Below are 15,333 nucleotides of genomic sequence, written 5' to 3' on the forward strand. Positions count from 1 at the left end.
CCCCCCCCCATGTGGCAGTGCCTGGGGGACCTGCCCCACGCAGCGCTCACAGGCTTTCCCAGGATCGCCCCTTTTCTGAGGCAGCTGCCCGGGTGCCAACCCTCCAGGATGGTCCTGGAGTCTCCAGCAATTAACCACTGTGGCATGTGCTGAAACACATCCAGCCAAAACATGCTGCCAGCTGGGCCGCGTGATGGGCTCAGGCTTCGCCCATAATGCCCTGGGTTTTGCCCCCGGAGGTGGGCACCCCACCCCCTGCCCAGCAGCTGTAGGCACCGGCCCACCTTGTCCACACACGCACACATCCCGAGGGATGTGAGGCTGGCAGCCCCCAGGCCGCATCAGTGCCCAGCACCCCCTGGGACCCACTGTCCTGACGGACCGGGCGATCACCCCTCACAGCCGGTGCCGGGGGGGGGGGGGGGGCCCCCCCCGGCAGGGGGCCGCCCCCCACGTTTTTTTTTGGGGGGGGTCGAGTTGCGTATCAGACAAAGCCCCAGCCCCCCCCCCCCCCCCCAACCCCCCGGGGGGGGGGGGGGGTGCAAAAAAATCCTGCCCCCCCGCTTCAGGAAAGGCAAATGCAGAGTTTGCAAGCCATGCATGCGCCACAGGGCCAGGTCTAGCAAAGAGCTTAGGGCTGGCTCCAGCCCACAGCCGAGTCTTGGTAGCTGGAGCAGGGCTGGTGGCCATGTTGCACTCAGCAAAACCCTGTCACCCAGCAGCCTCTGCAGCCCTCGGAGCTCGTTCTGAGGGAGAGGTTGGGATGCTGGAAAAGGGGCCAGCGCCCCGCGACAGTGACCCCTTGGGCAGCCCTGGGCTACGAGCACTGGCCACAAGTCCCACAGTAGCGGGGGGAGGCCGGGCGTAGGAAGCCTGGGCAGAGATTTATCAGGAGCTCAGTGCAGACCCCTTTCACCTCAACAGCCCCTGTTCTTCTGCCTTTTGCTACCCCCCCATTTGCTTCTCTAGCATCCCCAGCAGCTTGCAGAGGAAAGCTTCCCAGGCCAGCGCTCCTGGGAGAGATCCTGCTGCTCGCTGGTCGGCTCCGTGGCCCTGGGAGGAAAGCATCCCACGCGCGAGCAGTAAACGAGGGAAAGGGGCCTGGAGAAGCTGCGGCCCCGCCGAGGAAGCCTGGGCCGCTGGCCCCCGCTGCACAATGCTGGCGCCGGTGGGCAGATGAAGGACAGAACGGCCTGAGCGCTGGAATTCCAGACCCTCAGCAAGGGCTTGAAACAAAACCATGGCTTTGTACCAGGATCTTGGCTCTGAAAGTCCTGGCCAGGGGGCCTGGAGCTGGTACTTTTCCACTGCTTCCCCTTTTTACCCCCTCCCACGACTCCCCCCATTGTTCCTGTCCCACCGCGCCGGCTCCCCCCTCCCTGCCGGAGCAGCACGTGAGCAGGGGCTCCCTGGCTTCTGCTTTTCCAGCATCGCGGCGAGGCCAGCAGCATCGCTCGCTTCCCCAGCCCTCTTCTGAACACCAGCACCAGCACGCGCTGCCTTCTGGCAAAGCGTCACCCCCGGCCCGTGTCCATGGAGACCAACGTGACCTCGCCAACAGCAGCACTTAGAAACCACCCTGAGAAGCCCCCCCCGGTGAAAAGTGAGAGCTGCCCCAGGCTTCTGCAAGGAGCCCTGACCACTCGGCCGCAGGCCGTTCCGCCGCACGGAGCCGTTTTCCTGCTGCGTGAGCCGAGGGAGGCAGCGAAGGCCTAGCTGGGGGAAAGGCGCCTGGTCCCATTAGCAGTGCTCCAGGGCCTAACCCCCAGCCCCACTGCTGCCCTGTTTCGCAGGGCTGTAACCCGGGCAGAGCCAGACCGAGATGGGGACCCTTGGTGTCATCTTGGCATATCAACAGAAGCCGCTTATGGAGACAAGTGCCCTGCACCACGCGAGGGGAGGCACCCGAGGGCTGGCGGGCAGAACCCAGGGAGGCCGGAAGCGTTTTGAAGTGAACAGATACAGGAGCTGCTGGGTTTTGCTCAGGGTTGGCCTTTATGGGACGTTCGTGCGCGTCACAACGGGGCCCTGTAGATTCACACCCTGCCTGGCTGCACACAAGCTCTGGGTCTCCTTCTAATGCTACTGTCCCCCTTAGCAGCAGGCCCCTGACCCACGGCTGAGGGTATTGCAGATACCAGAACCACAGCCTGCAGTGGGCAGAAGGGAGAACTCCCAGGAAAATCCACAGAGACCAGGCTCAAGAGCATCCTTGAGCATTTATTAAAATGGATCTGGGGAAAGTCCTACGGTCCGACCTCGCCTTAAGAGCCTGCCTGGCTGGAGAGCAGCTCTGGCCAGGTCTGCCCAGGGAAATGGACTAGAATCGATGGGGTAATAAACTATTCTGAACTAGCGCCGCTTGTAGATGCTATTCCAGAATCAAAGTGATTTTATTCCCGAGTAATTACTCCAGGCTGGAAGCAATTCTGGTCACCTGACAATGCAGCTAGAAAAGCCCTGAGAAAGACATCCCCCAAAGCACCCCTGTGCATTCACTAGTGAGTGTGGCCTGGAGCCTGAGGGAAGGGGCTCCCGGAGCCTGCCCGAGCACGTCTCCATCTACTGTTTATCCTCCCACTCCCAGCTGAGGTAGGACAGAGCAGCATCCGCCCTACACAGCAACTCGGTGACATCATACAAAGCAGGAGGCTGCTGCATGGAACTCTGGGGACCCTGGGAGGCAGACAGTCGCACTTCCATAGCCCTGGCTTTCTGCCTACAACAGGCACCTGCTGCCTTGGGCTTTTGCGAGGGTAGGTTTTGAATTCTTCCACCTTAAGGCTACCCCGAGGGAACCACCTTTGTTAGTTCCCACAGCTGAACCTTGTCGCTGTTTGCCTCACAGTTGGCAACATCACACTAACTTCAGAGTGAGGGAAGCAGCAGCTTGGGCTTGATGTACCGTAAGTTGACCCCCGCTTCCCCTGAGGGACCAGCTACTGTGCAGCACAGAACTCCCTGGGAGAAGTTGGCCAGAGGCGCGTCCTGCACCAGAACTAGCCAGGATCCATTGCTCAGCATGTCAAACTGGCACCTGTTAACCCATCCCTGGCTTCTGGCCACCCCAAGAGAGAGCTGGGGTTGGGGAGCACGCAGGCTGAGAGCCAATTAGTGATCACACATGAAACATGCAGCTAAGGGACAGGAGAGTCAAGTTTCCAGACAATTAGGTTCCGATAAGAGGGAAGCTTCTGTGGCAATGCTGGGCGTGGCAGAGAGGAAGCGGCCGGTAAATTTCCACTGGCAGTTTTCTCTCGTGCAGCCCTGCTAACGCTCCAAGCAGTCTGCTAATTAGTTCACTTCTTGATCCCGCCTGGAACACAATCTGACAGCAGTTTATGGACTCGGAATTGCCTAGAAGTGACAGGAAAGAAGCAATTTAGTGCTATTTACACACACATTCCATTTTGGCAACCAAGAAGTAGCCTCTGTCCAAAGGGTAAGCTGTCCTCATCAGCGTTGCTAGGTATTGTTTGTCTTCCCCGAGTTCAGTGCTTGCTAGAGTCTCAGGCAGCCCCCTGCACAGGTCCTGGGAACAAGGGGAGGAGACAGAACAGGACTTTGGGATCAGCTGTTCCACACACTGGCTTTGGGAGACTTCCATGTGAAAGAAATTGGAAAACAGGACACAGACAGTGAAGAGAACATGATAGAAACACACAAAATAAGGACTAGAACAGAGAAGAGAGATCTGGCACTCCTGTATCTCCTCTGATAAAAAGATGAAAGGAAATTCAATGAGATAAAAAAAATTTCATTTTTAAATTTCTTTCAAACAGAACATGTCATTAAACTATGGAACTCCCTGCCACATGAGATCAAGAGCTTAGCAGGATTCCAAAGAAGAATTGGCCTGTGCACATATGGATCACAACAACCCATGCAGTCTCTACTGCAGCTACATGTGTACGGGATATAAACCCTCATGCGCCTACATCACCAGCCATCGTAAGGAGGTTATGGAGGAGCCTTTGTTATAGGCAGGTTATTGCATTACATGGTTTCCTGCACCTTCCTCTGAAGCATTTGCTATTTAGACAGACAGGATCCTGGCCTAAATAGAACTGCACTAGTCCCGCATAGAGACAGATACGGAATCTCTGGGTGACATTCTGGGGCTTGTGTTGTCAGACTAGATCAGTGGTTCCCAAACTTTAACAGCCCGCGAACCCCTTTCACTAAATTGTGAAATCTCGTGAACCCCCTCCTAAAAATGAATATTTCCAGGAATTTAAGTTTAAATTTCCTCAGTGTGATGGATGCCCCAACTGCCCGCCCCGCTCTCCCTAGGGCTTGGGCTGCCAGCCCCGTGCGGAGCGCTGGGGTTTGGGCTGCCGGGTCCCCTGCTGACAGGGGCAGGGCTCGGGCTGCCAGCCCCAACTGCCCAGCCCCGCCCTCCCTGGGGCTCGGGCTGCCAGCCCTGCGTGGGGAGCGCTGTGGGTTGGGCTGCTGGCTCCCGCGCTGACCGCCGGGAGTTGGGCTGCCAGCCCCAACTGCCCAGCCCCGCTCTCCCTGGGGCTCGGGGTGTCTGCCTTGCAACCGGGTCCCACCTGCTGTCTGCAATGCCCGGGGTCCTCTGTCTGCCATTAGTGAAATTTTTCCAGTGAACCCCGTAATGTTCTGCGAACCCCCATTTGGGAAACCACTGGACTAGATGATAAATAAAGCCAGAAGGGACCACAGATCATCTCGTCTGACCTCAAGCATAACACAGGCCTGGTCTGAAATACTTCATTTGCACTAGGGCAGATCTTTGATGAAAGCATCCGGTCTTGATTTGTTGCCAGGGCTGGAAAACTCACCACTACCCTCAGTAAATTGTTCCAGTGGTTAGTTACCCTCCTTTGCAAGTTTGCACCTTATGTCAAGTTTGAATTGCTTTAACTTGCAGCCATTGGATCTCGTTAGACCTTTGCCTCCTAGACCGAAGGGCCCCCATTATCAAGTGTTTGGTCCCTAGATAAGTCATTCTAAACCGTGATCAAGTCAGTCCTTAACCTTCTCTGTGTCAAATGAAATAGATTGAGTTCCTTGAGTCTGTCATTCTAAGGCAGGTTTTCTAACCCTTTAATCATTCTCATGGCTCTTCTCTGACCCCGTCAGTTTATCGACATCCTTCTTGAGTTGTTGACACTAACTGGACTCAGGAGTCCTGTGGATGGTCCCTTTTGGCCTTAAAAAAAAAAGCCACCCACCACCTATGGACACTTGCGTTCCTCTCCCCCCAGAGGCTGTTTTAGGAATGGGTTTGGATACTGACCAGTCACTAGTTGTTCTCATTTCATTCCTGTGTTAGACAGGATTTCCCCACCCAGCCTGCGCTCTCAGTGCTGGAGGATTCCTAGTATCCCTCATTTACTCTCTCTTTTCAAGTATCGGAAATAGATGGACAGGCACTTTTGGTGTCTCAAGTTAGAAACTAGGACTCCACGAGCTGGACTGCTTTGTTGGGTCCGTTCTTCCACCTCAAGCTCAGCCAGCCCTGCAGCTGTGCAACCTCCGAGTCCCGAGCCCCTTCACATGCGCCAAGGCATTTCATCCTGAGCTGTGACACTCCCCGCTGCTTCACCCCTACTCTCCCCAGCAGGCATTGCAAGTCATAGGTTCCCGCAGGAAGTCAGAGACAGAGGCAAAGAGCAGAAGTCTTAAGGGGACAAAAATCCACCTTTTGAAGTAATGCCACAGCCTAGTGTTTCCCACGAGAACTTGGTAACGGCCCGTTTAAGGCATGTGCCGTGTTTAAATATGCAGCGCACAGGTCTCATTTGCACATTAAACTTTCAGCCTGCCAGAGTCAGGTTTCTAGACAATAAGATGCAAATGAGGATTTCAGCTTAAGCAGCCCGGGTGGGGCACTGGGGAGCCTGCCGGAAATTTCCACTAGCCAAGTTTTAAATTTTTACTTTTCTCAGCTCCTTCTGAGGGCTCTGCCACCCTATCGACAGGGATCACGTCTCTGACTGCGGCACATGCCCACGGCAGGGGAACGGGCAGAGCTAACCCCCAACCAAGTCTCGTGAAAATGCCCCAAAGCAAGCAGGGGCACCAAGCGCTCTGTGTGGAGCAGGGTCTCTAGCAGCACAGCCTGCTCCACCCATGCCGTGAATCGGTACCGAATGAGGGTGCACCAACACCGTCTCCCACGCATCAGCTGAGCAAACGTTCCTGGATTGCGGAGGCCTACACAAGGGCCGCAAAGGCAGCCTGGGTCAGGTGCTCTGCTCACTGGTTCGTGGAACAGGAGATGGAGTCCCATGTGACAGCTGAGGTACAGGCCGATTCTCCCTCCCCCAGCACTGCGTGTGGTACAGGCTGTTCCTAATCACACCTGGTGTGTTTTCAGTTAGAATTCTGCTGTTCTTCCAGGCGCTCTCTCACAAGCCGGCCTCAAACCAAGGGCTCCCCTTCCACCCTCCCCTCAAGGGCTGCAGCCACTAGGGGACTCCCTGATCCGTCTCCCCAGTTCAAGCTCTCCACACCACTGGGCTTGAGGCTGGGAAGGTGCCTGGGGTTGCTGCTGCCAAAGAGGATTTTCCCTGAGTCAGTGGGAAATCAAACACCCCGTCAAGTTTAGACTGACAAGAATGTGTCCTAAACAAAGCACACCAGGCCATTCCGAGGCCGTGGAGAGCACTGCCCCACTGGTTCTCAAACTGGGGGTCATGACCCTCAGGGGGTCGCGAGCGGTCAGCCTCCCCCCCAAACCCTGCTTCGCCTCCAGCATTTATAATGGTGCTAAATAGAAAAGTGTTTTTAATTGATATGGGGGGGGGGGTCGCACTCAGAGACTTGCTGTGTGAAAGGGGTCACCAGTACAAAAGGTTTGAGAACCCCTGCACTGCCCCCTGGTGGCTGAACATTGTCGTACACCTCACTAAGCCAGTTTGGATCCAAATGTGCTGTACACACTGAGGTCAGGCAAGAAGAACGCATGTTAATTCCTGTCGGTCAAGCGGCTGCATGAGCAGCACTGGAACAGGGACATCCAGCTCCCTCTTGCGGTGGGGGTCGGCCGTTTGTGACATTTTCCACAGGGTCACAGGTCTCTATTTTCGCAGCCCTTCCATCCCCTGAACAGACGCAGGCAAGTCGGGCAGGGCTAACAAAAATAACTATTAATCCCCCAGCAAGAACATTCTGAGATTAGGATTAGTCCACTTCAGAGAGCACCTTGCCCACACTTTACCCAGAAGGGGGTTGAGAGCGATGGAGCACAGGTCAGTACCTAGGCACTGCAGACAGACGAGGCTTTGGATTAAGAACCACCGGGGGAGAGAAAGGGGATAAATCAGAGCCAATTAGAGCAAACCTGATCCTAAAGCTCCAAGGACACAAGGCAGCTGATCCTGAATTCAAATCTTGAGGGAGTTTTCTGAGCACCCTGAGCCTCCGTCACACAGGAACAGCGAGATAAAAACTTCACTGAAAGCTACATTGTTCTGCATCTGCAATGATGTTTCCTGGGTGAAAGTTACCAAGTCCTTTGAGGGTGACAGGCTGAACGCTAGCCCTGGGATGTACCCCATCACAACCTGAAAAGTGTCAGACCAGACCCTGTGCCATTGTTCCTCTCCCTACTGCAGCGATAACGCTTTACGTTTGGGAATACAGAATTTTAGCACAATATTTCAAACATTCGGGTTCATTCTTTACTGGGGGGTTAAACCCCACGCCAGCCATTTACCCTCCGAAATAAACTCTGAAAAGAAATATACAACCTTGGGCTTGTTTTCCAATACAGTGAATTTATTATATGTTGCAAAATCAGCATTCAGCTTTTTAGTGTACAAAAAGACACTAGCTCTTTAAGAAAAGACTGGAAAGCTGAAGAGTATGCTGCCTTTAAATTGTAACATTTTGGCAAAGTGAAAAGCTCTTTGTAAACTCCAACTCCATGGCTCAATATAGTTTTATCCACAGTACAATATTACAAAGTAAAACACAGTATCAATAAGTTAGATCATACTTAATCATCTAGAACTGGTTTCTATTAACCCAAAAAGCACAAGATTTGCCTAGCTTCATACTCTCTAAAAAGAAAAGAAAAAAGAGAAGGAATAAAAAAAAAGAAGGCAGATTTGACTACATAACACAGACCAAAAGAAAAGTGAAGCAGAAAGTTAAGCTAATTGGGTCTCACAGTTTGGATAGTCATTAAATATTTTTTCAGCTTTATATTCGGATTCTAGAAGTTCCAGAATATACATGTAAATGTACATAATACATCTTTGTATACAACTGTTTGCAAAAATATTTTATAGCAGATGTATAAAGACTGAGATCCATCTCTACTTCCCTCAAAAAAAAAAATTCCAAAAAACCCTTTCAAAATATTAAGGATCAGAATGAGACGTGTTTCCATGGAAGAATTTATTTATCTTGGTTCATAACTGACGCCCTTTTCTGCCATTTGGAGTTTTGTGGTTCCTTGCGTTTTCAAGAGGAAGCATACTTTGTGTTTCTTTTGCTAAAAAAACATGTTGGCTGATAAATGTAGTTTGTGCTACAGATTAGGCCACCAATCTGAAAGCCACTGACGAAAACACTCTTTCAAGCCCAACTGCTTGCATCGTCTGGTAGAATGTTGCGGTTTGCATCCTGAAGTCACGATGCTGCCTTCTGGCAGAGGCTTTACACAGATTTAGTGCTGCCACCAGAAAATGCTGGATTCCCACAACTGCCGGCTAGCAAAGCTGCCTACAGCAATACAAAGTTGCTTTTCGGGCCTTGCATTGTGAATCCTCACAACATGCCCAGAGATCTCTGCTGACAACAGTAAGAAGTACACAAACAAGGTGAAAAGGGAGCCCAATAGCAGAGCAATGTAACCCCCCACATTAACCACAGCTGGAACAAAACAGATCACTTATGCTCTAATAAAATAGATCTTGATGCGACTCACAGCCACAGAAAGTCTGTTGGATCAAAGCTGTTTCAGATCGCCTATGTTTTTAGCAGGATTTGAGCTCATACAAAGAAAAATGGACGTCCTTTGTTTCTGATATTCCCATGAAACCACCACTTGCTGTTGGGGGTGAGGGGGAACTCATGCGTGTAACATCAAGAGAAAACTCATTTGACAAAAGCTTTTCACTTTAAATCATCCATATTTTTCAGCTTTCCCTATCCACTGGAAGCCCCAATGGGGCAGGAGATGTTCTGAAGACTGCTACTTATGTCCACGAGACAAGAATAACCTTCCCCTGCTCTCCTCCCCCACGGAACGTTAGTCTGCTCTGTGGGTAGGGGAAGCAAAGACACCAACATTTTCCTTAAAATTTCAGCTGTTTCTAGGACTTCACTCCCACAAACACTGGGTTCTTCCACCAAGTCATTCTGCAGACCTCTGTGAGAGCCTCCTTGCCCTCCCAGCTTCTTACTAACCCTTTACTGCTTGGTTTTGAAAACACATGAGGCCTTCCTGCTAGTCTGCAAATTGTAACTGGCCACTGGCTAGTCATGGATCACAGCTGCAGAACCCCTGTACCAGACCCAGCATAGCTGTATATGCAAATGGCTCCCATTAGCACTAAGTCAGATCCCCGTGGGAGCAAACTAGGGTAGCATCAGTGATCTCACTGGTGTTGGAGGACTAGGCAGGAAAGAGAAACTCTGACACTTTAAAACTATCTACACCTTGAACAAGGGCCTTTTAAGACGACAAATGGTGAGAGGTTTTGGAGCACAAGCCTATTAAACTAGCAGCAATAGAGTCCAGCTAGAATGGAATTATTTCAGATGGACGCACATTTTCTTGGGCAGCAAAACACAAAACAGAACCTAGTCAGAGAAGAACTAGTCCCCCCCCCTCCTCATTCCTGATGACCTGACTCTGCCATTTTACTCTCTCAAAAAGGATCACATTCTCCTGATGCAAGGAGCCACTACTGGGAACGAAATAAAACCTCTGCTGTTTGGAAGATAAAATGGAAGCGGGAGTGAGTAAAATCACACAGGCTGGCAGGATTAAAGGTAAAAACCACAGAGCTAAAGGGCACCTTTGTGCTTTTTGCTGAGTTCCTCACGCCTCGGCCATGTTCTAAAGTATTCCCTTCAAGTCCAAAAATCCAGAGGAAAGGGTTGGACAAAGCACAAGAGTGTAAGTGACCCGCACTGGACATGCTACCTTACTTCTCTCAAATTTCTCTCTTCCGGTTCCTGTTCTGAGCGTTTGGATTCTCTGCTGCTGCTGCTTTGGAAATGTGCAGAACACAGAACAAGAAAGCATCGCCCTCCCCCACCCCACCAAATCCTTGTTTATCCCATTACAAACAACAAAATAACTTCTCTGGGTAAGTATCCAATGAGCATTAGTAATACTGCAGTTATAAGACAGGGAAGGTTCTGAAACACTTGGCCTAAAAGGAAAAGGGAGGCACAGTTTTAGAAAAGATGCTTTTTATATATATATATATATATATCTAGAAAAATAGACCACAGTCTCATTAGCAATTAATAAAATTGGCTGTCTTGGTATAAAACTATAAAAGTCAAAGACAGACAGGTCTCAGTCTCCCTGGCCTTGGTATATGAAGTATAATGCAGGCTGACTGAATTGTGCACCCGGGAGAAGCCATGGCAAAGTTTACGCCGATTGTTTCCAAATGCACAAGCTGGATAAGAGATTTCATATATGAAGAATCCAAAAGTCTGCATCGGACAAAGCATTCGGTGCAGATTCCTGGGCAGTTTCTCTCCTGCTGACACCGCCACCTCCAGGAGAGCACAAACTGGAGAAGATGACAAACAGGAACAAACAAGGAGAGCTCTGGGAAATTGAGTATTTAACATGGTGCCATGTAGCGCAGACAGCTTGCATATCAACATTGCAGGGGCCAGAGAAGGAGGTAACTTAGCAGCATTCCAGTTCCTCACCATCTGCAGAACAGAATATGCAACATGGCAAGAGCTGGGCCAGCGATAACTAAACTTCATTCCAAACTTTATCCATGAAAACAACTGATTCTTTACCTTTGGGAGTTTTATTCACTTTAGGCAAGTTTTCCCTTAAGTGTCAAAAGCTGGCTTCAAAGAAGCAGATTTTCCTTTATTTTCCTTTCCAACATTCAGAGAGGGTAAAACTGGAGAGGACTACGCCAGGCACTGGTTTCACTACTTGGCTCAGACACTGGCGTGACAGACTCCGCGTCATCATCATCTCCAAGTTCTTCCAACCACGAGGACTTCGTGCTTGGCTCTGAAAGGAATTAACTTTTTTTGTTGTATAAAGGAAACTAACATCCAAGTGAATTTTTTTTTGCACTACCCAGTCCAGATATTAGTGCCAAGACTAAAACTGCTGTTGGTCATACTCTGCTATCAGTTTTTTTATATGAGCCAGTTTGTTGTGGAGGTATTCGCAGCGATTTTTTTCTTGGCTGTAATTGGGGTTTGTCTGCAAGGAAAAGGAAGATACAATTACCGAAGTTAATAGCTCTCCAGTTCTATCATAACACACATCACAGACAGAGTGGGTCAGACAGCCCCAAAATGCAAACCATATTGATGCTAGTTAACAGTAGGCACTGAAGTTTGGTTCCTTTGCTGGATGGACAGTCACTGATTAGCTTAATACTTTTACCATCCAATTAAGTTTCTTCATCAGGAAGATCTTTCCTCCTCCCTTAAAAAGGCACTTGGATTTGTTGTTGCCAGGTTACAGCAAACGGTGCTGCTCCTGGATTGTGTGGACCAATTCTATTCCTCAACCCACCCTCAATCTAAAATTGGAAAGCTGTTCTGAGCAGGGTAACTCCAGTAAAAAAGCAAAACATCCCCTTTAAGTGGGAGATAGCTATAAGTCCCCCTTCCTTCATGAGGTTAGGGTTAGGCAAGGGCAGGTACTGCAGTGTGTATCCTAGCAGGTTGGGTGCTGAAGATCTGGGAGGCCACAGGCCAGCAATTTGTACATTTCTCATGAGTGAAGCTCGGGAGTGAACTCCCCCACCACTGGGGGATGGAAGGGGAAAGAGGTGCCCATTACTTTTGAGTCACTTTATATTACTTATAAAAAGTCTGATTAATAGACATTGCAAGAAATGGTTAATTGTTGCGGGTTATAATAGGTTGTTCTATTACCATCTACAACATACCGTTATAAATGTAACGTGCTTATAACATTAAACCCTTATAAAACTATCAACAGAACCTTAGAAATGCAACCAGACTTCGTTTCAATTAAGATGATGCCCCTCCTAACAGTGCAAGGATATAGGCCTTGGTGTCTGTTCTGTAACTGGGGCCCCCTGCCCCTGAATTAGGAACGCTAAGTAGGGTATTGCTAGAATAGCCAGATTTTGACTACAATTGAAAAATTTTAATATGAAACTGCAAGTGACCAAATAACCAAGCTCAGCCAATTTATTGTCTAAAGGCAAAGCAGCACAATACAAAAGAGCGCCTCCATGAACCTGTTTTTTGCAGCCTGTAGTTCACCTTACACAGAGGGTATTGCCGGAAGTATGCATTCATATTCATCATATTTTTTAGTAGGGCTGTGTACAAGTTAAAAACACTGTGTGTGTCACTTAAGATCCAACCTATTCGTTCGTTAACTTGTTCTGCACCTTCCCTTATCTCCTTCACCGGACACCACAGTCCAAGTGCTAGGGGCTGGGAAGACACCTCCCAAGCTGAGGGCAGGACATTCACGTGGTCTGGTTTCTGACACGTTCCAGATTTGCCTAGGCCAAGTGCTGAGTTGTGCTGTGCAGGGTATTGTGGGATATACACCTTGACACGAGTGAGCAGAAGGGAACAGCATTGTGGGAAGAGCACAACACATTCAGTTAACATACCTGCCCCCATGCTGGGTACAATGACGTGCAATGCCCCTAACCTATGTATTAGCTAACAAAGGGGGATGTGAGGGCCTCTTCCACAAGGCCCCAAAGGGGACACAAAGGTCACCTGTGTAGATAGGCTATCAAGCAATGGCACAACAGCTTTATCTGCAGCCCGCCAGCTCTGCTCTCCCTCCCCGCCTCGGAGCTGAACCACGGGATCCTTCTAAAAGGGAAGTGGAGCGCAGGGGGGAGTGCCCCAGAAACTCACTTCACAAAGCCCACCAACTCCTCAGCAAAGGGAGGGCTCAGAACCCCTTTCACAAACTAAAAATCTGATAAAAGAAAAACCACAGTGGTTCGAGGTGCACCCCACGTCACTGCTCACCGCTTGGCTCGCTGCCCCCCTGCATTTCTACCTCACCTATCTAGACTACAAGCCCTCGGGGCAGGGACCATGTTGTTTTACATGTCTGAGGCACATAAAACACTACAGGTGCTACACAAAGAATAAAACCAACAGGCCAGTATCCTCAGTGGAGGATTTTAATGGCCAGTCCATCTGTATTATAGATTCATAGATTCATAGATTCTAGGACTGGAAGGGACCTCGAGAGGTCATCGAGTCCAGTCCCCTGCCCGCATGGCAGGACCAAATACTGTCTAGACCATCCCTGATAGACATTTATCTAACCTACTCTTAAATATCTCCAGAGATGGAGATTCCACAACCTCCCTAGGCAATTTATTCCAGTGTTTAACCACCCTGACAGTTAGGAACTTTTTCCTAATGTCCAACCTAGACCTCCCTTGCTGCAGTTTAAGCCCATTGCTTCTTGTTCTATCCTCAGAGGCTAAGGTGAACAAGTTTTCTCCCTCCTCCTTATGACACCCTTTTAGATACCTGAAAACTGCTATCATGTCCCCTCTCAGTCTTCTCTTTTCCAAACTAAACAAACCCAATTCTTTCAGCCTTGCTTCATAGGTCATGTTCTCAAGACCTTTAATCATTCTTGTTGCTCTTCTCTGGACCCTTTCCAATTTCTCCACATCTTTCTTGAAATGCGGTGCCCAGAACTGGACACAATACTCCAGCTGAGGCCTAACCAGAGCAGAGTAGAGCGGAAGAATGACTTCTCGTGTCTTGCTCACAACACACCTGTAGCCACTTTGAACGTAGTTATATCCTCATGCATTGAGAAATGCCAGTGACACCACAAAACAAGGGGGACCCCAATAACTGTCACTCAGGCTGTGCACCTCAAAGCCTCAGAGGTGCCCTTTTGCTATCCCAGGCACTAACACAGAAACGTAACTCATTCCAGGGGGCCATGTAGGGATCTGGGGCAAAAATCTGATCTGTTTGGGGATTGGTCCTGCTTTGAGCAGGGGGTTGGACTAGATGACCTCCTGAGGTCCCTTCCAACCCTGATATTCTATGATTCTAACACAGACGAAGTGCTGACTAACACATCTCACTGAAGGGCCTTGCCTCAGCCATTGAGCCCCATCTAACCAGCAGAGGGAGCCCTTTCCTTCCTGACAAATTGCAACCAGACAAATCACATAAGCTAAACCTTGTCCCTGCTAAGTGGAGAAAGGGATTATTTTAGTTTGTGGCTGAGAGTTTTCACTCACCTTTTTGATTTTACGGTATTCCTGTAAAATTTGATCATGGATAGTCTGAAAAAGAAAGGACATCATCAAGTTGTTTCCATAAAAACAATACAACTGGAACCTACTTTAGTGAGTGGCACTTTGACTATTCAAAGTTGAGTCAAGTGAGACCCTGACCTCTTTCCCAGAGGGCGCTGTTTATCAAACTATCACATGGAAAGAATTACTGTATATTCCCCCCCCACAGTTTCTTGCACCTGGAATTATTTTGGTGTGTTTTAGGTCATCGTGGCCCTTTCCAAATTGAAAAGTGGCCAGTTCAGAATTTCCACGACAGTGTACAGGAGATATGCTAACTTAATCGCAAAATAAATAAATAAATAAAAATGCATATTTGCATTCACATAAGAGAGTTGGCTGTTCAATATCAAAAGGGAAAAAAACAGCTATGGTTTAGTGGAGGAGATGTGGCAGGGACAGAGCCTGAAATATGTACAGCTGCCCAACAATTAGTTGATCCAAAACAAGGGCCTGACCCCTTCAAGAGTTACTGTGCGTTTTACTGCGAGTGGTTTCATTGGCGTCAATGACTCACCCTGGCAATGGTTACACCGACAGCAAGTGCTGGAAGGATCAGGCCCCCAGAATGCAGTTCTTGAGGAGAGCTACCTAGTCTACTCTGCAAGTAGCTTAACTTTCCTCCACTGACGAGTGTTGAATTATTTTGCTGTCCCAAGAAAAGCAACAGCAAAACAAAGGGTATTTCAGGGGAGGTGAAGGACATTGGAGCAGTACAAGAAGTGCTCCGTGAAGAACAGTATTATCCTCAGTGAAATTTATTTTCTCAAGCTAATGAATAGTTAAAGCTCTTAAAAACAGTCTGACAGGTTGACTAATACTCTACTATTAAGATCAAAGCGTCAGGAGAAAC

The 15,333-nt window shown here is 49.3% G+C and overlaps 2 protein-coding genes across 2 annotated transcripts in view; one reads left to right on the forward strand and one right to left on the reverse strand.

The window, feature by feature from the left end:
* Positions 1-1,716, forward strand: part of SSBP4 (single stranded DNA binding protein 4) — a 57,946-nt gene extending 56,230 nt beyond the window's left edge. The window contains exon 10 of the mRNA XM_029912276.1: positions 1,429-1,716. Coding sequence (XP_029768136.1) covers positions 1,429-1,716 — 288 coding nt within the window. The remainder of the gene's footprint in view (positions 1-1,428) is intronic.
* An 8,700-nt stretch (positions 1,717-10,416) lies between these two features.
* The window catches only part of ELL (elongation factor for RNA polymerase II), an 80,178-nt gene continuing 75,261 nt past the window's right edge, over positions 10,417-15,333 (reverse strand). The window contains exons 11-12 of the mRNA XM_024209815.3: positions 14,424-14,468; positions 10,417-11,398 (exon numbers count right to left, since the gene is read on the reverse strand). Coding sequence (XP_024065583.1) covers positions 11,294-11,398; positions 14,424-14,468 — 150 coding nt within the window. The 3' untranslated portion in view covers positions 10,417-11,293. The remainder of the gene's footprint in view (positions 11,399-14,423; positions 14,469-15,333) is intronic.

This window comes from Terrapene carolina, unplaced genomic scaffold (assembly GCF_002925995.2).
Source record: "Terrapene carolina triunguis isolate 2854851 unplaced genomic scaffold, T_m_triunguis-2.0 Scaffold194, whole genome shotgun sequence".
Classification (NCBI taxonomy): domain Eukaryota; kingdom Metazoa; phylum Chordata; order Testudines; family Emydidae; genus Terrapene; species Terrapene triunguis.